The following is a 22,784-nucleotide window of genomic DNA, read 5'->3' as shown; positions in this document are numbered from 1 at the left end:
TTTCACATGGAATCTCAGACCTTTCTCTCACTTCTCAGTGGAGCTGCTACTTGGTAATGTGGTGTGCACCCAGGGTCTACCTGTTGGGCAGGAGCCAGGCAGCCTTCAGTCAGGGCTTCGTGAGCAGATGTACTCACTGTCCCTGAGACCTGAAAGCTGCCCTGGATCACTCACCTCTAGGGAGGGGGAGCTTGGGTCTCCCAGGAGGACCTGCACCTCCACCCCTAGGGCCGCTCACCTCTTCTGGGAGCCAGTGAGCCAGGGAGTTATTTGCATTGGTAGGAGGGTTTGTTTGGGTTCCATAACCCCATGGCAGCCTGGTCTCCTCCTGCCTCTTGGCTCTTCCTTCCTGCTCTCCTTCCTGGTTGTCTTCGTCTTAATCCTCCTTATGTGGCTGCTTCTCCGTGTCCTACCGAACACTGTCTTCTCCTCTTACTTACACTCTCTACTCAATCTGTCACGTTTATAGCTACAGCCTAGACACCTCTGTGTACCTCCCCCAAAGTCAACACATCCCTCAGAGCCCCACTCCTCTCCCTGGGATCCCTCCTTCTGGGAATGGCACCCCCATCGCCCCAAGCCAGTGCTCACTTGCCTAAGACCACAGAACTTCTCGGCAGTACATCCAAAACTGGGATCCAGGTCTGCCAGGTTCAGACATCTCTCACCAGAGAATCCTGTCTCCACATGCCGTCAGAGAACTGAACTTCATTTCTAATAAACTGAAAATGCAAATGTCACTCTAAGTCCCAACCAAACCCTGGGCTTCCCCTGGGACCACTCCCCATTTTTTGGGCTGTGCTGGACGTCTGCCTGGACCCCTTTGTCAGCCATCCCTGACCCTGTGGTTCCCACTCCTCCAGCTCTCCCAGCCTGCTTTCTCTGTCCCTGCTCCTGGGCTCACAGAACTGGCCATGACAATGGCACATTCTTGTTGATTCGTCAATGCATCTCCCATACGGCTTTCGCAGGCCTCATCTTGGCTCAGACCAACACTCCTGACTTCCCCAAAACCTTTCTTCCGGGATATTAGCATCATTTCCTGTTTGGCTGAGAATCCTGGGGCCAAGGGCCTACGCACCCTTGGTTCTGAACCTCTGTCACCTCTGATCGTCACCTCCTTTATCCACCCCCTTCCTGAATGGATGGGAAGAGGTGTCCCTCCCAGTCTAATGGATATGAGTATCAACCCTCAGATTTCTCATCTGAATAATGGAGGTAATAAAGCACCCATTTCACCAAGCTGTTGTGAAAATTAAACAGGTACAGAGTAAGTGCTCAGTGGATATTTGTTATAATTAGAGACTTTCATCCATTTGAATGTCCCTCAATCAACTCTACCTTAAGATGTCTAAAAATTCCCTTCCCTCCTTAATTTGATTGTTCCTTTTCTAATACTATTTTTTCAGCCACATAAGCATAAAACTTCCCCCATTGTCTACATCTCTGTTCTCCTGTCATCAGACCTTGCTTCTTCCCAGAAACAGTTTCACACATGTCCTTCCACCCCAGTCCCCAAATTCAGGTCCATCATCTCAGCACTGCAGTGGATCAGGCATTCCATAGCCAGTGATGTTTTGTAGTCTGATTTTCATGTTCTTCCTCTGCCCAGAAGTCTGCTGTGACCACAGACATGTCCAGGGATGGAAGTGTGGCCAGAGTCTGCTCTGTAAATGTGCTACTAAACTCCACACTCCCTGAGCGCCCCCAATACAAACACAAGTTGCTCAACTTTGCCGACCAGATAGAAGGCAGGTTCATCCAAGTCCGCCGTTTGGTCCTAATCAGACCTGCCTTGACGAAAACCAAACAGGTCTATTCTCAGTCCTCCGGCTGTGCCCCCCCCCCCAACCCCTGACTTCCCCACACCATTTCCTACCCCGCGTGTCACATCATGCCCACTGTCCAGCTCTCAGCCTGCCCATCCTAAGGTGTCCTTTCCTTCCTCTGGTCTTTTGAACTTGCTGCTGCCATCGTCATTGAGGAATATTATCGTGTGATGCCTTGTACTCTCATGCAATTTTGAAGTCGTTTCTATTAAAAATGAACTTTTTTCTTGTCCTGTTTGATAACTGGACTCTAAGCGCCCTCAAGGTGCTCACATTTCTGACTATTTCTGGAGCATCTGATACACGTAACAGAGGGCACATATTGTGTGCATAAATACTACCTACAAATTATGCTTATTGTGTATTAACTATAACGGTTATCGCTGTACTATAGATAGACTTATAATAGTATCATAAATTACTGCTATTTATTGGGTTCCTACTACGAGCAGGCACCATGCTAGGTGCTTTACACACATTATCTGCTTTACTTCTCACAGTAACCCCATGAGGGATGTGTCATTATCCCATTTTACAAATGAGGAAATGGACCTCAAGGAGATTAAAGACTTGCCCAAGGTCTTACAACTAATAAGTGACAGAGCTTGGATTTAAACCTGGATCTGCCTGCCTTAAAGTCCGATTCTTGTCACTATACTATTTTGCCTCTATATATATAATGTGCCTTTAAATGGCAGGGAAATTGAGTGGGGGAAAATGTCCCTTTCCCAGAGTGTACTGTGGATTGAAGGTTGCCTGTAGAAAGTTCAACAAATGAAGTGTAAGTTTTAGAAATGGTAATGCCTAGAGTGACAGCCTTCCTTGCGAGGTCATGACTTCCCTAGATGATATAGTTGAGGCTGCAGACCCAGAAGGTAGGAGTGGAAAGTAAAAGGAGTTTAGGAGTTCAGTGAATTGCAAATGTACAATTTGGAGAAAACCAGTCAGCTGCAGGATACGCTCAACAGGCTGTAAATTATGGGTCAAGAAAAGGCTTGAGAGCTTCATACAGCCAGCGAGACAGACAGGGTGGCCCCAGGGAACTGATCACACATCACTTGCATGCCCTGGAGAGAAGATAAGCTGGGGTGTTTTCTGTGTGTTGTTTTGGTTTGTTTGTCTGTTTTTTCAGAGAAAAGGTATTTGATAGAGGGCACTGAGGAGACTCCAAAAGAGGATGAAGCAGTCGGTCAGTGGTCAGCATTCAAGCAGCCTAGAAGGGGATTATCAGAGGAAGGGTCAGTGTCCTGAGCCTCCAGGGTGAGCTGGCTCAGTTGACAGCGAAGCCCAGTGTAAGCCTGTTAAGAGCCTGATCTCCCTAGATCAGGCCAGCATAGCTGATGAAAATGTGGATTCCTTGTTAAAAAATAATTAAGAATTTCAAGACAGAGACAGCAGATCATTAAACTAAGCATAGAGCCCTTCTAAGTGCAGGGCACCGAGGGACTGCACAGACCACATGCCCACGCAGCTGGCCCTTGCTGGTGGGCTTGTTTCAGGATGGGAAAGGGTTTTACTGAGTGCAAGGTGTAGCCACGGACAGATCCCTGAAGGTGAAGGACGTTACTCAGAGCAAGAGAGAAACCACTGAGCTGGTTATTTCTTTTTTTTTCCCTCTTGTACTTTGGGAGATTGTGAGTAAAAGATGGAAGATAATTTTAATGTGAAAAGAAAAGGAGGTGGTTCAGCAATTCCAAAGGAAGTAGATCCATCTGCTTGGTTTTCCCAACTGCATTCAAAAATGCAGAAATGTTTGCATTGCACTTAGTGTGCAGAGTACATCCGTGTACTCGTTAGCTGATTCTCAGTGCACTAGTGTTCCCCTGAAAGACTGAGTTGCCCTTAATCTATACCTCCAGATGGTAACAGATCCTGCTTTTCTGATTCCAATCACCTTTCCCAAAATACACCCCTCTTCTGTGCTCCAGGAAATGCCTACCCACCCCCAATGAAAAACCCCTGGGATTAGCTCTGGCTCAAGTGCCTTCTCACCAGCAGAGCACAAAGTCTGTGCCTTGACCTAGTGGTTCTTGGCCTTGGAGCAAGAGAACCAAATCTTTTTCTTTGGGGAGGATGGGGTGCAGTGGGAGATGGGAAAACCATTTCTGTTGGGAACTCAGCAAACCACGATGAGATCTGCAGCAATGTAGCCAATGGTAAAAGAGTGACTCTCCAAAGATTTGTCCTGACGAAGCCAGGAACGGTGAATACATTGTTCTCTCCAACACCATGATGTCAGCAAATATATCGTATTTGAAATTTCTTTCCAACTTGCTGAGCAGGTCTCTGGTTAATAATGAAGATCCCCATGTACCCCGCAGTGGTCTGATAACTTCTGAGGCATAAAGATGACATTTATAACAGGTTTAGTTTGCATTTGGTACAAGTTCTTTCCAAGTGTGTGCCTGGAAACCGTCCCAAAATTTATTTACCATTAAGTATATTAGATTTTCTTCAGGAGCAAATGGAGGCTACATGACTGGGCATCAAATAAATCCAGTTTTACCCAGCAGCACATCATAAATGTCAAAAACAAAATCATGGGACCCCTTTGAAATAGTAAAATTATGTTTCCGCTCCTGCCAAATGTGTAAATGGTCCTGCGTCTGTTGGTTAAACAAATGGTCCTAATGTCCAGATTAACTTAATAGTGAGAGCTGTGAAGTCCCACATTCAAAAGGAAACCGAACGCCCCAGACACAACGGGGAATGCTTGGTTGGACAGCAGTTGACATAAAAAAACAATAAGGACGTGGGTTGATAGACGGGCAATTCTGGTTAGCCACCAGGCTCTAGGAGGCCCTCGTGAGTTAGCTTTCCCTTGGTCACATCCGGTATAATTGGAGATGCACTGTGTCATGAAGCTGCAATTCCACTTTCTGGCAACGTAGACCCTAAATTCGGGGCCCCCTCACCCTGTGTGGTCATAAATATCACAAACTCGGGAAATGAATACATACCCGGAGGAGTGTTCATACAATGAATTAAAATGAAGGAAATAAATCTACATAAATTTACTTAATGGTGAATAAAAAAAAAGCAAGTTGCAAAAGGATATGGACAGTACCGTACCATTTCTATACATTTTTTAAAATCATAAGACAAATATAGTGAAAGCATAAAAACATGGATGGGAGGAATTTTTATCAACCTCAGGGGAGAGGGCTTCGATTTTATTGGAAATATTTTATTTCATTTTTTTATTAAAAAAGCATGAACCGTCGATACAGCAAAAATGTTAACCTCTGTTATGTGGGACTAGTGCATTCATGGGTACATGTTGTAGAGTTTTCCAAATTTTTACTGTGTGGTTAAGACATTTCATAAGTTGAAAAGGAAAGTATTTTAAACACATAAGCATGATTAACTAAATTTTAAATTGTTTTGGCTTCCTCCAAATTCATTTTTAAATGTATAGTGTAAAAATAATATATTCTATTAAATAAATTCAGAAAATTAGAAAAAATAAATTACTGAGCATGTCATCACCCAAAAGCATGTTTTTGTATATTTCCTCCTGTGTGTGCATGTGAGCGTTTGTCTGTGTTTAAACATAATTCTAAACATCTTAGATACACATTGAATTCTGCCTTTTTCACTTGTTGTACCATCACCCTCTTTCTATGTTACGACTTAGCCTCCAGAACATCATTTCTATTGATTTCCATTAAAGATGTTCCACAGCTTGCTAACCCCACCCCAGATTTTGCATAAAAACAGTTGTGAACATTCAGCAGCCACATATTTGTCAACATAATCCCTTTGAAAGCCTGAGGAACAGAACTGGGTCATGCAAGGCTGTTGATTTCTACAGGGCTATCTTGTGGGGGGCGACACTGAAAAAGCCTGTCACATCTGTGATGTCGCGTTCCCATAAAGACTGAGCTAGTCGGCATTCATCCCATGGGTAGGAACTGTACATATTTTAAAAGCCAGCCCTGTGTGTCTCTTGCCTGAGAGGAAGCAAGTGCTCAAACCTGCAGCTGGGGGGTGTTTGCTGATCCCGTTAAACTCTTGTTTTGAGGCCTGGGGTAACAGCAGAAATAATTATTCCAGATATTTTTGTGCCCCTGCCCAGCTTTAGATGCTCTCGTATCCACTGCCATCTGACCCTCTCTGGGCTCCTGAGAGGTGAGGTGCAGAGCAGGCACACAGCTGCCCCTGGATTACAATAGTAAGTAGGAAAGTCGGGGCCATCATCCGATGCTCCTGCCTCCTTCCGGAACCCTTTCCGTGGCCGTCCTGAGACCCAGGCAACAGGGACAATGTCTGCCCAGAGCCCAATATTCCCACTCCTAGTCCGCGCTCTGGGTCCCAGGAATTCTCTGACAAATGGCCTGAGTACTTCCAGGGTCTGCACAAGCCTGAATCTGTCCTCCTGGGGGCCAGACCACCAATGTGTGCACGCCTAGACCCAAGGGGGTGAGCAGAGCTTAGACCTGCAGGATGTAGTATCCAGAGTCAGGAGGTGTGGGCTGGAGTCAGGTGCAGAGACTGAAGACCAATGTCCCCTGCAATGTAGTTCAGAACGGCGAAGACTCCCAAGAATTCTAAATTCAAGCCTGGCTTTCTTGGTCATTATGAAGATAATATTTGTCAGAGTAGGAGGACAGACTATAGTCTGTGTAACAGTTTGTAGTTTGATCTGGAACTTTTAACTATATAGAGATTCAGCACGAGGACCTCCTTTTCCACTCCTGTTCTAGGACCGACAGATATTAAGAGCAGTCTCTCATTTCACACTGCTGTATCCAGGTTCCCTTTTTTCTATTCAAGGCTACAGTCATATTGAGAGTGGGGGGTGTGCAAAGAAAAACAATCTAGAACCACAGAAAAATAGAACAATTTAGTGTGTAAAATCCCAATATATCAGACACCCCCATGTCCACGTGTAAAAGCCAGAAATGCATCTCGGGACAAAATATGTAGAGTACAGCCACCTGCTATGAAGATGAATTGGCCTGGCACGATCCAGCCAAAATCAGAAATAGAAGCCAGCTAGTAAAGCGACAATCTGCTGCGCTTCCCCTTTTCTCCATTTCTCCACCTCCCCATTACGGTTTCTCCTTGTGTACTGCAGAACTGCCACCCTCTGTTGGTCGCTTTAAGCTATGCAAGAAATCAGACCCCAGGGTTCCCCGTGACAACATGGGGAGTAGTCTCAGTGACCCAGCCAGTGTCAGCATGGAAAACCAAAGTTGCCAGAATTTTCATTTTTATAGTTGCTTGGCCACTGAACTAATTGGGTTTTTTTTTTAGTTCTTATTCCTCAGCAACATTTCTGATTTGTGATCAAGGATTTAACTGAATGGAGAAGCAAGAAATCATTAAGACAATTTCGTTGTGCTGTTTTTCTCCCCTCTAGAAAACAGATAATACAGCTAAGTTCTGAATAATTAAACACATACGTTAGGACAAGACTTTCTGAAGTCCATTCTATTCTATAAGTGATATTTCACTTGACTTTCGCAACTAACCAGCAAAGGAAGGTATTTTCACTGTGTAGGTGAAGAATCTGCATCTCACAGAGGTTAAGTAACCTGGCTAAGGTTATCCAGCTGGGAGGTGGCGTAGTGCGGACTGGAATTTGGGGCTGATTCCAAATCATTATGAGGACCCAAGTAGAACCACAGGTTTTTGTCCAAACTTTTACTCACCAGAAAAAGAGAATCACCTTATATCAGAGCCCTCACAAAGTCTTTCATATTACGGGATCCTGTCTCAATTAGTTTCATTTTAATCAAGTTTCGTTTAGACACAGCTCATTAGCCTGGAACGTTCTTTTGGTCAGTGCTGGTTTTGGAAGCTCGTGGAGGTCACAAGCTTTTAAAACCAATTTTAAAATTGGTTTTAAAAAAGTTTGTATTGGGGGGAGGAGAGGGTCTCTAATACAGATTCGGTCATTATTTCCGGGCGTTTGCTTTGTGATCGATTGCAAGGGAGGCTTTTTGAAGATTTCTTTTTAAGTGGTATCTTGTGGAGATTGTGACTAGGATAATTTTCACTGATAAATCATACAGGGACCTAAAAAGTGCTCTATCTCAAACAAGACAGACGAAAACGAAGTTAATGTGCTTGGAAAACTGAAGACAAAGACCCTGCTGTTGAAGATGCATATGAAAACTTGGGATAAGATGGTTTCGTGAAATGTGAGAGAATAAAACAACAACATATCCAAATTCACATTTTGTTTATTATAGTTTAAATATATATGTGTAACTAAGTTAATAAATATTATACACAGACATGTGATCGTCATTTTTATTATGTCATGTCATATGCAGAGATTTGATTGTATCATCTATATACTCATGTTGGCCAAAAATTGTTTAAGGGGGTCTTCTCATGGGGAAATAGGGGTTGGCCTTAAGGCTTGGGTAACACCCGAGGTGGTTTTTCCAAAGCACAGAGTGGCAACCCAAAACGAGGAGGAAGCAGGTGTGTCTGCTGGATCCATCCACAATAATGATGGATACACACTGGCTCCTGCACCTCCGCACAGCTCCTCACAGTTTCCCAATCGTTGCTGCAGTTGGGCCTTACGGCCTCTTGTGAGGTAGGGTCTATGGTTGTTCTGAATGTCCACCCGTGGACCCCGTGTCTCCCCACGTCAGAGACTTGGGTGCAGAAAGAGATGTGACGAGACTGCTTTTCCATTTCCCTCAGGCAGCACTAGTTGGAGGTACCACCATGGTCATCGGCCACGTCCTGCCTGACAAGGAGACCTCCCTCGTGGATGCATACGAGAAGTGCCGGGGTCTGGCTGACCCCAAGGTCTGCTGTGACTATGCCCTCCACGTGGGGATCACCTGGTGGGCACCCAAGGTAACAGTGGGATCCTAAAAGAACAAATGCTCTTTTAGGCAGAGAGGCCGTTTGGAGGGACCCAGCTGGGATGTGTTCTCCCGCAGGTGTGGAATACCCCTTCCACCCTCACCATCCTAACTCCCCCAAGTGCCAAAAGAAAAAACACTTGTGATTCCATAAGGGGGTGGGTGGACCTGTCCTGCTTCATTTAAAGAGCCAGTTTTCCAGCAGACACAGGACAGGAGGCCTTGGGAGCGCTGGCTCCTTGCTCTGACCCCAAGGCTTTCAGCATCTCCTGATTCTTAACATTAGGTGCCTCTGGCACCTACAAGGACGCTGCTAAGTAATGGGCTCAATAAGGTCAGGCTTCAAGGGTCAAGGGTCATATCGTTTTTTTTGTGCTGAGGGCTGGAGTGACAACACTGAGTGAACATCTCAGAGGGTCTTATCCTGGCTCAGTGCTATCTGGTGTGAATGGACTGGGGCACTTCTTTCCTACTAGGGCCCATCGCCTGCTCTGATTGCCTTGAGGCTGTTCCCGTTGTGTGGCTGAGGCTGGCTCCCACTGGGCCGGGGCCTTTCTCAGTTCAGCCTGTGCCCCAGGCCCTGGGTTTCCTGTCCACCTGCTACCCCAGCCCCAGGGCCAGAGTCCGTTCCTCTTTCCTTGCATTCCCACTTCTTGCTCTTCCTGAAAACAGACATATAGGCATGTGCGTTTTGCTTTGTTTCTGGAGTTTTCCTGCTTATTACCCCAAGGAAGCAACCTGGATATTTGTTCTTTCATCAATTACTTATTAATCACCATGTGTCAGTACTTGGGGGGGGGGGTGCTCCAGAGTCATAAAAATAAATAAGCATTAAGAAGTTTTATAAAGTTCTTCAGTGGACCCAGGTCTAAAGGGCCTGACACCCTTCTGATGGTCATTAAAAGCCTCGCTGTGTTTCTGACCTTGGGTTTTAGCCTTGAGTGTGGGGCTCACTGGGTCTCTTCCATTATTTCTAACCTGGTCCTTATGAAATGCCTTGGACCCCACTTCCCACCCAAGTCTCGTACCATGAAGACCACCCACCTGGTACTGGCTAATGGTGCAGACCACATAGCCATTCCTTAGCTCATACGGGGTTTTCGTCCATTTTGGACATTCTCCTGAGTGGTTGACCCCTACACCCAAGCCTTTCTCCATTCCCTGTCCCAGAGTTGTCTTGGATTAGAGGGTCTGGTCGGATCCTCAGCAAACCTGAGGTCAGGCCAGCCATCTCTAAGTCCCTAGAGGTTGGGGGGACTTTCACACACCTAGAATTTTGAATTCATTTTCTAGGAATCAAATCATTCTTTTTCTAACTACAGGATTTAAAAATAGAAGAGAAAGGAAGCCCATAATCTGGTCACCCCAACACAATCACTTTGTTATTTTAGACTAGTTCCTTCCAGTCTTTTTTCATACATGATTTTTACATGGTAACAGTTTCGCTTAAGTGTGAGTATTTTCTATTTGGCTGTGTGGTCTTCATGACCATCAATTCAGTGGCCACCTGACGTCTGTCAGGTAGATGAACTTCAATTTATTTTCTTATTGTCAGATCGATGTTGCTTCCACTTTTTCCAAACATAAATAATGTTGGGATGAATCTCCTTATTCACATAGCTTTGTTCATGTTCTGCTTTGTTCTTAAATTAGATTTTCCCCAGGTCTCTGGATTTTTAGCATTGTTGTGCCTCCTTTGGAACAACACTTCCATTATGGGGTCAGAGGGAACAAGCCATAGGAATAAAGGTCATAAATGCATTTACCACTAAGGCAGATTTGAAGACAGAAACACAGGACAAACCTGTGTGCTATAGGAGAAATATGTCTAGAAGGTAACAATATAGTTTCTATATTTGTGTCATGCTCGACAATTTTCAAAGTACTTCATCCATTTGCTCACAGGACTCCACAGCAGCCTGTGCGGTGGGAGGAAAGTGAGCTACTTCTAGGTCGTGGGTGGTCATATGGTGACTCCCCCAACTGCACCACACCCCCGCCACATGGGACCAGCATCTTCCAGTCAGCCTCTTGGTCATCTGTACTCATGTGACATTGCCTTTACTCTCCAGGTGAAAGCAGAGATGGAGACACTGGTGAGAGAGAAGGGTGTCAACTCGTTCCAGATGTTCATGACCTACAAGGACTTGTACATGCTTCGGGACAGTGAGCTGTACCAAGTGCTACATGCTTGCAAAGACATCGGGGCAATCGCCCGAGTCCATGCTGAAAACGGGGAGCTGGTGGCAGAGGCAAGGCAGTAGAGAATGTTGGGGAAAAGGTCCCCAGGGCCCCAGTCGAGAGTTGTCGAGGGGATTCCTGACCACCCATTACCTATCCTACAAGGTTTCAGACAAAACAAGCTGTAAAAAAAAAAAAAATGCAATATGTTAACAGCTCAGATGACAAATCTTTGGCAGAAAATCCAAACTTTTCTACTATCTGTAAAAAAACGAATTTCTCTTTATAGTTCAAAAAGTTTTCTAAGTCTTAAATGATGATGTCTTGCTTCTAATAGTATATTTAAATTCCATTACAGCAAAGGGATTTAGAGTACCTCTAAGAAATGTTTTAATGAGATTTCCAGCAGGGAAATTATGACTTTCAGAACAATAAAGAGTGCTTGTCTTTGGTGTCCCAGGCCTGTTCTCTAGTTACGGAACTGTATTTTTAAGAGGAAAAGATATTTTCAATTATTATGAAGTGAAACTCAGGAGAGCCTTCCTGAAAGGGAGCCCTGTACGCATTCTGCCCTCTTCAGAAGATGAATGTTACAGGAGTGGGGAAAGTAGCAAGCTTATTGGAATGGGCCGTGTCTAGCATATTTTATTGTCCCTTGGGTTCAGTATTTTTTTGTGTGTCTCTGATTCTGTCGATTTTCTTTCTTTTGCTATTATTCAGGGTGCTAAGGAGGCACTAGATTTGGGTATCACAGGCCCAGAAGGAATAGAGATCAGCCGTCCAGAGGAGGTGAGGAAGACTTCCTATGTGCCTTTTGTCAACTGCTTTCCTATAGATTCACAGAATCTTCAGGATAGAAGAGACATCAGTAAATAGAAATTGTATAGTATAACCTTCTCCGCGGGTGAAATTCCCATCTGCAAACTTCCCAGGAAACAGCTTCTTCCATGCTGAGGCTGACTTGGCCTCGAGCTTCCCTGAGAAAGGCAATTTGGGGGAAACCTACCCACCTCATTTTGAGTCTGATTTCAAGGATCTGAGGGAGACAATGTGAACATAGGGCTTGTTTTACCCAAAATTGAATCCGGATAAAAAAAGACAAACCGAAAGGTGTGTTTCTTCAGATGTAAGAAGAAATTCTGGACTATAAGCCAGTGACTCAGTGTTTGAGGATGAGATCCTTTTGAGCATGAGGAAGACTTTGCACCCTTTGCACCAGAAACCGGAGGCACATATGTGTCCGTGCTCTGTCCCCCTTGTTACCTTATTACTCACCGAGATGGTCACTAAGAGCCCTGCTCTCATTCTGCCCTCTGGTGTTATCCTTGCACAGTTTTGCAGGATGTCGCTACAAATCACCCCGAGTCCCCTGCTAAAGAATTCTGCTCTGGAGGGACCACATTAGACCGCTAATGCCTTCTTGCCCTATGACCCTGTTCAGACATCCCTTGTCATTTGTGAAGGGAGAGCCATTTTCCATTTCTTCAAACCCTTAAATGCAGAGTGGTGGGTGGATGTCCATGAGGGGCTGATGGGGAGGCCTTGGGGAATGGGGAGCTGGAGACGGTGTGATGAATGGTGCGGCCATCAGACAAGACCAAGTCGGACTATGGTGGGTCAGCTGGGCGGGGGGGTGGGTCCCACCTTACTCCTGCCCTGGGTCTACCCGTGTCTATCAGCCCCCTTAAATACAGCTCCTGTTTTGGTACCTGAAAATTGATAGAGAAAGAGGCACCAGAATTCAGCAAAGTAAATACTGTGCCTGTGAAAACAGGAGTGGGTGGGGTGGGCAGAGGACTGTACTTTGTTGAGTTATATGAGGGGACTAGCAAGGCTTTGACTTGGTAGTAGCAGTAGCAAACCATCACTGTCACCGTCTGTTGCTTAAAGGGGAGGGTCCTGGGTCTACCTACACCAAGGGAGATTTTGCTCCCCAGGAGACATTTGCAATGTCTAGAGATATTTTTGGTTATCTCTACCATGGGGTGGGGTGCTACTGGCATCTAGTGGGTAGAGGCAAGGGATGCTGTTAAAGATCCTACAATGCCCAGACAACCCCCCGTGATAATGAATTATCTAACCCAAAATGTCAATAATATTGAGGTTTTAGCCCTGACCGAGGCTAATTTCCAGCTTGGTATTAGTAGATATCGCTCCTTTGCTTTGCTCCAGGGCTGAGGTGGCTGTGGGGAGAATACACCAGAAAACCAAGAGATGTGACTCCAGGTTTTCATTTGCTTTTGTTTCGTTGCCGTTTAATTAAGGCCTGAATAGCATCCTGCAAGGATGTGCCTGGTATACTAAGTCCTATGATTCTCTCAGGGTGAGCTTGGTGCCCCTGCTCCATTCCACCCCACTGAGCCTGGCTTGCCAGCCCTATGGGTGTAGTTGGCTCCTGCGGCTCTGTGTCAGATACTGCAGCACTTTCTATGAGGTGGGCTCTCAGGTAGATGTGGGCTTGCGTGGGGGAGATGGTGAAGCTTGTTTTCTTCTTACCCTTTGTTTCCAACAGCTGGAAGCTGAAGCTGCTCACCGAGTTATCACCATTGCAAACAGGGTAAGTAGACCCTGGCTCACCCTAAGCCCATTCTCGAATCTGGGATCAGAAATCAACCTCTACTATGGCGTCCCATTCTGCTCTGCATCATGCCTGCCTGACAGGACCCCCAGACTGTTTGCTGAATGAACCTTGTTATTCCCACAAACCTGGCAGGGGTCCTCCTTGCCACCAGCTCTCCGCTCCACCCCACTGAGCCTGGTTTCAGTGCTTACATGGAAAAGGCTCCGAGGGGACGCCAGGCAAGGTGGGGCACACAGCCTCACTGCAACTGGAGGCTGCTGCTTGTAGAGGAATGGGCAGACACTGTGCTTAGGGAACTGTGATTTAAACCCGCCTCTGGGCCATTCACGATATTTCCTTGGTGTGGTTCAGGGTTAGGCCCTGTCAGGGTCAGGGCACTGATGCACGTGGTGCTGGGAAGGAGCAAGAGATATGGGGCCTTTAGCAAATACAAGTCACTCGGCCACTCTGACATCAGCTAAAATTGAGTGCATCAGCTAAAATTGGGGTGATAATATCACTCACTTCTCACAGGGTTGTTATGAGACAAAGGAGTCATGGAAGGAAAAGCACTTTGGACACAGCAGAGCGCTGTACGAAGATCATTCATTTCTCTTTCTAGCATCAAAGAGTTTGATATGCTCAGATAATCTGAAGTGCCTCCTCTAGAACACTGGTTTTCTAAGTGTTATCCCTGGCAGCGGCGGCAGCATTGCTTATTAAAAATAAGAACATAGAAATGCAAATTCTCGGGCAGACCTGTTGAATCAGAAACTGGGTGATGCCCAGCAACCTGTTTTAACAGACCCACTAATGACTCTAACGGCACTAACGCTTGAGAACCTCTCCTCTGAAAAGACCCGGGCTACCCGGAAGGATGTAAGCACGAGGGTGTGGTGTTAGAAATACACAGAGGTTGGAGGTCCAGCTGGTTTCAGAATTAGTACACTCGTGCGAAGCACCTCAAACATCGGGCCAGCACCGAAACTCTCGGTCTTCCTAATCTGATAAACAAGGAAGGCTTCAGAAAAACATTTGGGAAAACAGTTTCCCATTAGCAGTTAATAAGCTGGGGGCTGAACAAGGACATTGTTTTACTGTCATAACCATTGTTATGTTATCAGTTACTTCCTGATGGAAACTTTCCCCAGAATAAGGAAGCATCTGAACAACAAAACGTCAGCTCCTGTTTTTTAGCTCCAGTATATGTCCAGAGAAGTTAGGCCCTGGACCATGGCTCGGTAGAGGAATAGCTAGATAATCGATATTGCAATCCAGGTGTCCATTTGTAAGTCTGGTCTTGTCTGGCGTAGACTCTGAACCCTGAAGCCCTTGTGTTTTCTTTTCTCCAGGGTACATTCTGTCTACTGATAATGCAGCCCTCAGATGGCAGGCATTGTAATTTTAGATATGGAATATAATACATGACTATCTCTAAGTCATTCATGAGCAGGAAATTAAAGTAGTCCCTTGTTTTAAGTTATAAATAGGCTTTTGTCAGTTTGTAGAAAATGTGAGGTTCAGTTCTCGACATCTTGCCCCACGTTCCCCTGATGGGCTCTGGTGCTGGACGCTGCTTACCCCTCCTTGCTTCACAAAGTTCCCCTGCAGCTTGTGGCTCTGGCTGCCAATTCTGCACTCCTGGCATAAGATTGTCACCTTGAGGAGGGGGCTGAGCGATGCAGGGAGAGATGTTGGGGCCAGGGTTGATTTGACCAGGGGTTATGTTGGTGCGTGTTAGGTTTTGGGGGTTGATCCTCTCTCCTTCCTGTTATGTTTCCGTGTTTAGACTCACTGTCCAATCTACCTGGTCAACGTGTCCAGCATCTCGGCCGGTGATGTTATTGCAGCTGCTAAGATGCAAGGTGAGTCCTTTGTAAGGAGAACAAAGGAACAGGGATGGACAGGGCATGTGTGTGGTGGGATTGGATCCCCAATGGGGCCCACCGGCTCCATGCGCGCTCCGGCCCTGGCGCCTGAGGCCCAGCCCTGAGCCTGCCCTTCCCCTTCTCCTGTTCCCAGAAGCACCCTGCACTAGCCTGGCTTCAGTCCGCTAGAACCAGAATGTTTTCCTCTGCACACTTGTCTGCATGACAGCTTTACAGAAGTGTCTGTCACTGCTCCTGGATCTGGCAAAATTTTGCAAGTTTTCAGTCAACTCGTTATTTGGGATCTTTCTGGCCTCTTGGGTTTTACTAGTGGTTGCCTTGGTAACCAATATGAAATCCTGGACCAGTTCCAAAGGACATTTCAGGGGATGCCTGGGAAGTCCCTGGAGAAATAACAGTGTGTGGACCTAACTTCCCTTACAGCCACCTGGAACCCTGTCTATGAGCCCGGGCACCTGTATGTCTACTGTTTCTGAGCACCTGGCAACACCTGAAGGCTTTGTACTTGCTTGTAGTCCCCGCCCTGCTCAGGGTGCCAGTAAGTCACGGTCACAAACCTGAGGATATAAATCAGGAACAAGAGCTTCCAGCCTTCCTGCCATGCTGCCCTCTAGATCTCACCTCCTGACTGGATCCCACCTCCATCTCCCTGCCCTCCAGCTCTGCTATGTATGGATCCCACCCCCAGCAATTCTCCTGCAGGTGCTCCCATCACCTGCCTGTTCAGAAAACAGCCCAGACTGCCCCCTTAGCTGGTCACCCACAGCCCTCCATCCTCCCGCCAGCGCCCGTGCTCCAGCCAAACCATGCTCCTTGAAGTGCCGTTTGGTGCTGCCCTGCCTCGGTGCCCTTGTCCTTTAGTTCTCCTTGCCTAGCGTCAGTGTGCAGATAGCGACCATTCTGGCCTTGAACCCAGCTGTGACCTCAAACATCTGAGTGAGCCTGGGCGAGTCCCTTCCTCGCTCTGATTTCACCTCCATCACCTGTCAAAGGAGAGGCTCAGACCAATGCTCTCAGGTTCACTGGCTTCCTAGTTATGGTTTGACCCTTCTTCTTCCAGGGAAGGTTGTGCTGGCTGAGACCACCACTGCGCATGCCACCCTGACAGGCTTACACTACTACCACCAGGACTGGTCCCATGCGGCTGCCTATGTCACGGTGCCTCCCCTGAGACTGGACACCAACACCTCAACCTACCTCATGAGCCTGCTGGCCAAGTAAGAGTTTCAGGAGGACCGTCGTGGCCCCATAGCACAACATTAACCCATAATACATGCCATGCCAGGAACTTGTAGATCCTGAAGGTGATGTAGAGGCCCCACATCTGACCTATGTTTGATTTCATTGTGCCCAAAGGATGGTTTTGCTTTTGTTACTATCTCCAGAGCCCAACAGATCATTGTCATCCCATTGGACCCCCATGACCACTTGATCTGGAGGGAGAGCTGAGGTATCAGCGTAAAGAGCATATATAAAACTGTGAACAGTGGTTATTCAGAATTTCAAAGGACATTGATGTCTTACCCTAAGGACTGGAACTGTAGGATGTGGCCTCTGACTTATCCTAGAATATATGTGGACCTTTCTATCTCTTCTTTTTCTTTACCTCTGCCTCTCCTCATTGTTTCACATGTGGTTTTCCCTCCTTGTGTATGCCTCTCTCCTTCTTTCTTTACCCTTCCTCCTTTTTCTTCTGCCCTTTCTCCTCACATCTCCCTCCAGACCCCCTTTTCTCCAGCTTCACTTTTTCTAACACTGCTTTTTCCCCCATTTGATCCAAATCTAAAGGAGATGGTTTATGAACAGTCTGGATTTGGTGGGAAGCAAACACAAAATATTTTGTTTTGTCCCAATAACTGCTTGCAACTTCTTTCTTTGGTCTAGTGACATTTTGGGTAGAGGCCACTGCTTTCTCTTCCCTTTTGGTTATTAAAGTCCAATTCAGTTGAAGTCAGTCTCTTCCCCTCCCCACCCGCAGCTGAGGGATGGGTGGTGGGTGAAGACTAGGAATAAAGGGGTGAGGTGATTCTGCTCCATACCAAGCACATAGCTGTACTTCTGCATTAGTTGTTGCTGCTTCTTAGGCTACAAGTCACTGGCCTTTGGGGCTCTCCTTGTGCAGGGCACGTGCCCTGCGTGGACTCTCTTGCGCCACCTCGCGCAATCCCCTGATGTAGGAAATGGATTCCACCTTCCCAGCTTCCAGAACTAGCAGTGTCCCTGTGAACAAGGGCCCTGACAAGGCAGTGTAAGCCTGGCAACCTTCTGCAGTGCCTGGGGCCCAGAGGAAGCTTTGCCATTCCCTACGGTGGGAGGCCAGGCTGTCCCCAGCCCACTGGCTCTCCTCACCCAGAGGCTCAGAGGCAGGCCCACCTCCTGCCTCTGATGCCCACTGCCGTCACCGCTGATCTCCACAGGTGAACCTCTTGAAATGTCCCCTCCTTGACCTTGGGGTAGACCGGTGGGGGAGAGAATGAAAGAGGAAGGGGGAAAGACTACAGGACTCTCCATGCTGCTCACACTTCAGTCTCCTTCCCTGTATTCTGCTTTTACAGACCTGGGGTTGGTGATGTGCCTCTTCTAGGGTGATTGGGCTGGGGGGTGTTGAGGAAAGTGACCAGCCCCAATTGTAGATACTGGGGCACTTATTTTATCCATGTCCTTAGTTTTCAGCCCTGGTTGCCAACAACTGGAATATTCCCACTCCACATCCTGATGTGGTAACACCCTAAAGAGCAGTGTGGGATGTGGGGCTTTCCAGATATAAGCGGAGTGTAGTCAATAGGGTCCTGGGGTGAATGTGGCCCCTGGAGGTGGAGGTGGCACAGTGGCAGTAATTATATTCTGTCCTGTAGTTTTGCTGTGATACCGAGCAGCAGCAGTTCGTAAACAGATTTAAATATATTGAGAATAAGAGAGGATGAAGGGAGACATGCTAGATCAGCTTTTGCTTTTTTTTTTTTTAACTTTTTATTTATTTAAGTGTGTTTTTCCAGGGCCCATCAGCTCCAAGTCAAGTAGTTGTTTCAATCTAGTTGTGGAGGGCGCAGCTCACAGTGGCCCATGTGGGGATCGAACTGCCAACCTTGTTGTTAAGAGCACCGTGCTCTAACCAACTGAGCTAACCAGCCACCCCAGCTTTTGCTTTTAAAAATGCTTTCCTTTGGGAAAAACCATCATTATCAACACAACAAAACAAACAAGTATCAAGAACAAATAATATGGGCTCGGTTCCAAGGTCAAAGAAGCTTTTTGACCTTGGCCATAAACACATTTACTGAAAGAATAAAAAGGTAGTGAATTCTCCAACCCATCCAAATTACAGTGCCCAAACCCACACAAATGCAGATAGGCAGGGGGGAAAGTATTATTAACTGAATAATTTAAGTTTTTATATCTAACTCATTTTGTCAGATTATTTAAAAAAAATTCTATCCATTTAAATAGAATTGTAATTTCATGTGAACTATTATGAGAATAGTTTGAATCCCTTTTTTAATCAGTGCATATAGTAAATGTGTACAATTTTACAGAATTTGGAGCATAGTTTTAACATTTTAGTTCTTTATAGGAATTTATGATTACTGTAATTTTGCTTTTATGACCCATTTCATTGTTGGTGATAATTGATATTATGCAAAACACGTAATTAAAAACCCAGACACCAATTATCAGATTCCTATAAGAAAATATGAGTTGCTTCCTAATATTCTGCTTTAGGATATGATTTCTTAGGATATATCAGGGTAACGAAGATAATCTATTAATGAAAGGATTTGACCTTTATTTAAAATCTGACTTCTTAAAGAGATCAGAAGTTTTCTAATTTGAACATGTAAAATTTTAAAGTACTTAACAAAGCTGGTTATGTTTTAAATTTGAAAGAGTAGGGATAGGTTTCGTGTCTCCCAGATTCTGGGCAGCACTGGGAGACCTCAGACGCACCCATTCACACCGGCCCAGGAGGCACCAACCGTATAGGATCCTGTTTTAGAAAGGTGGGTGCTCAGTGTGGCTTGTCAGTTAGAAAATGGGAGTTGAGCCAGCTGCTCCCAGAGTCCCTGGCCCTCAGCCCATGACTCTGATCTGAGCCCAGCCCAGATCTCTGGGGGAACCCTAAGGAGAAAGTGAAACATTAAAGAGTCTGTTCATCTCTGGTGGGTTCTGCAGGCCCGGGGAGTGTGGGGAGCCCTGGGGGACCCCAGGACAAACCATCTGCTCTGTGGAAGAGTCCCTCTGTAGGCTCTGAGAGCACCCGGAGCAGTGAGTGTCTTTGGCCCAGGGAGATACCAGCCCATGCCACAGGAAAACCTAAGTCATCTCGCTGTGGATTTGTTCAAGGATATTAGTCATTAGACAAGAGCTATGGCTGATGAGCCCTCAGGCCCCCAGTGGAGACAGCCGTCTAGGCAGCCTGACCCAGGACATCTGAGAGCCTTAAGAGTACGCCTCTTCACCAAGGGACGTAATGCCTTCAGCTCCCAGATTCCCCTTCTGAAGTGGCATCATAGATGGCCCGCATGCACTCAGAAGGCTTCGGTGCCTCCTACCAGTAAAATTAGACTCTCAGGGCCCCCACCGTGTGGTCCTCTTCTCCCACATGACCACCCATGCTCCAGCCAGACCCCTCCCTGCCCTCCTAGGGTGTTTCCTCCTGAGGTCGTCCTGGCCTGGATGACATCGGCAATCTTTCCCCTCTGCTCCTCACCACCTCTGAGCCTGCAGAGATCTCTGAACACGGGCCAGCTGTCTGCCTCCCTCATTAGGCAGAGGGTCTGCTGTGTTTGTTCTTACACCATTGAAGTCTCTGCCCCAAGTTCTTAGCTTGCCCAGAGCCCCTCGAGAGCACGGCCCTGCCTTTGCCACCTGCAGCCTGGCATGGAGGCTGGCCTCTAACCATTTGAGGACAATGGCCATGGATGGCAGGGGCGAGGACCCAGCCGACTTGCATACCATTGCTGGTTTACTGAGACAGATTTCTTTTCTGTCTTGTCCCTCCTTTCCCCTTCCTGGCCATTAGAGCCCCACATCCAAGGAAAGCCATGGCTCCAAGTTATTTTCAAAGCTTAACATTGAACTTGTGTTTTATCAAGTACATACTTGTTGCCAGCAGGGACTGGTGGGGGTTAGGGGCGATGAAAGGGAGTTTGCGTATGATTCTGTAGTAGTAAAACTACCTTCACGCTCTCACTTTAGTTAAACTCTTAAGTCAGTTTTTGTCTCCGCCCATTATCGTAACTCTTAACAGCTAGCATTCCAAAGACTCAACGTCTCCTGTGACACTGACAGCCTGTGCCATATTCAGCACATATTCCCATTCTGTTGATGAGTAAACTGAGGTTCTCACAGATTAAGTAACTCGTTAAAGGTCATACAGCTACTAAGTGGCAGAGCTGAGACTGAAATCAGCTTTGTCTGGTTCATAAGCAAAGGTTTTTTTCCCCTGTACCTGTCACACCCTCTCGGACCGTGCCTCCTTCCCTCTACTGGATCCGTCCTTCTCTCTTCGCAGTGATACTCTGAACATCGTGGCGTCAGATCACCGGCCTTTCACTACAAAGCAGAAAGCTATGGGCAAGGAGGACTTCACCAAGATCCCGCATGGAGTGAGTGGCGTGCAGGACCGCATGAGCGTCATCTGGGAGAGAGGAGTGGTATGTTCTCGGGAGCCCCTCCCCACTCTAGTCCTAGAAGAGTTTTCACCCTTAGGAGGTTTGGGTCAACCACAGCTCCTTGTTTCACTCAAAAATGAAAACAGAAAGGTTTTTTCCCCCACGATCAGAAAGGTAATAGGACTAGTATAGGAATTTGGAAAAATACAGAAAAATATTAGGAAAAAAAAATTCCCATAATTCCATACCAAGAAATTAAACTATTAATGTTTTGGTATATTTCTTTCTAGTTCTATGCATGTCTTAATACATTATTTTAATAACTGGGTTCATCCTTATTTTCATAAAACTGTATATTTTAAGTGTCTTCCTATATCAGTAAAAATTCTTTAAAAACCTCTTTTAATGGATAAATAATATTTCCTCTAGTGGAAATACCATACTTCAGTTAATTTTTTCCTGATGTTTGGAACTTTTAGCTGTTTCAAATGTTTGCACTTACAAATAGTCCTGCAGAGGACCTCATTGTTCATGAGTGTATGTCAGCATTTCTAATTATTTCTTAAGGACAGATTCCAGGCAGTTGATTTCTAGGTTGAGGGATTAAAAATTTTTAAGGCTTTCATCTATTTTGTCCAATTACTTTTCAATAAAAATAGGGACTGGGGCTTCATTTGAATACCATCTGTTCTCCCCATAAAGAATATGTATTTTTGGTCTTAACCTATCACGGTTTAGATGCAACATAGAGTTTGAGCCCAAGGAGATTTGACGTCCTCAAGACTAAGCCTCCAGCTCAGTGAGGACCCATGAGGTGGCTCAGGAATCCCTAAAAGAGTCCACAGTGCTCTCTCTTATGGGTGGGTAGGTGGATAGCGCAATAAGATCCTTTTCCAGGATATGTCTGTCTGTGGATGAGGGAGCCTCCTGACCCATCCATAGTGGGCACAGGAGCAGAGCTGGTTTTACAATCAGGAGGTAGATTTCCACCAGCTCGGCAACCTTTTGGAATAAGGGCCCACTCACCATTGTTGGATGAAGGAGAAAGGCGTAAGCAAGCACCAGGAATCACCAAGTCAGTTGGCTCGTCTGAAGCAGTGTCCACCTCAGTGCCATCATTTTGACAAACTAAAAGGCCACACGCCAGGGTCAAGGGTGACCAGGGGTTGCAGGCACACATACGGGGCCTGGATGACGTAACACTTCTGCAATGTTTCAGGTTGGAGGAAAGATGGATGAGAACCGTTTTGTGGCCGTCACCAGTTCCAACGCAGCGAAGATTCTCAACCTGTATCCCCGCAAGGGCCGCGTCATCCCGGGAGCTGACGCTGATGTGGTGGTGTGGGACCCCGAAGCCACAAAGTAAAGCCTGCTAGTCTCAGGGGCTAAGGGACTTGGGATTTTAAGGAACTTGTATTACAGAATTCCGAAAGCATATCATCTCTGCACTCCTTCTAGCTAGAGAAGTATGACCCTGAGGTGTATTCAATACTTGAGGGGCCTCCCATAGTCCGGGCACAATGAACAGCTCCACCTACGCAGCACTTTACAGTGTTTCAAAGCTGCTTCACATCAGTTATCTCATTTGATTTGACTCACAGCCCCAAGAAGCACTCGAGCCTGGAGTTCGTCTTTCCATTTTACTATTGAAGACACTAAGACCAGAGAGTAGAGGGACTCCTCACATCCCATAGCCAATAAGTGGCTGAAACGGACAGATATCCTGACACTCAGTTCCAGGCTCTTCCACCCTCTGCTTCTCTCCCTGAGGGTGTGGTACCTTGAACACAGCGCTTGACACATACAGCATTGATGAACACAAGATGAGTGACTAAAATGAAGTGTGTCAGGAGTGATCATGCCACAGGATGTAGAGCATC

General features: G+C 46.4%; 1 protein-coding gene across 1 annotated transcript in view; it reads left to right on the top strand.

Moving 5' to 3' along the window:
* Nucleotides 1–22,784, top strand: part of DPYSL5 (dihydropyrimidinase like 5) — a 78,650-nt gene that overhangs the window by 44,625 nt on the left and 11,241 nt on the right. Inside the window, exons 3-10 of the mRNA XM_019735333.3 lie at nucleotides 8,496–8,654; nucleotides 10,735–10,914; nucleotides 11,564–11,632; nucleotides 13,356–13,400; nucleotides 15,193–15,268; nucleotides 16,353–16,509; nucleotides 20,805–20,946; nucleotides 22,124–22,266. Of these exons, the coding sequence (XP_019590892.1) occupies nucleotides 8,496–8,654; nucleotides 10,735–10,914; nucleotides 11,564–11,632; nucleotides 13,356–13,400; nucleotides 15,193–15,268; nucleotides 16,353–16,509; nucleotides 20,805–20,946; nucleotides 22,124–22,266 (971 nt within the window). The remainder of the gene's footprint in view (nucleotides 1–8,495; nucleotides 8,655–10,734; nucleotides 10,915–11,563; nucleotides 11,633–13,355; nucleotides 13,401–15,192; nucleotides 15,269–16,352; nucleotides 16,510–20,804; nucleotides 20,947–22,123; nucleotides 22,267–22,784) is intronic.

The sequence above is a fragment of the Rhinolophus sinicus genome, chromosome 2, assembly GCF_057876585.1.
Source record: "Rhinolophus sinicus isolate RSI-liver-muscle chromosome 2, RSI-T2T, whole genome shotgun sequence".
In the NCBI taxonomy this organism is placed as follows: domain Eukaryota; kingdom Metazoa; phylum Chordata; class Mammalia; order Chiroptera; family Rhinolophidae; genus Rhinolophus; species Rhinolophus sinicus.
This window is presented reverse-complemented; position numbering and strand designations above follow the sequence as displayed.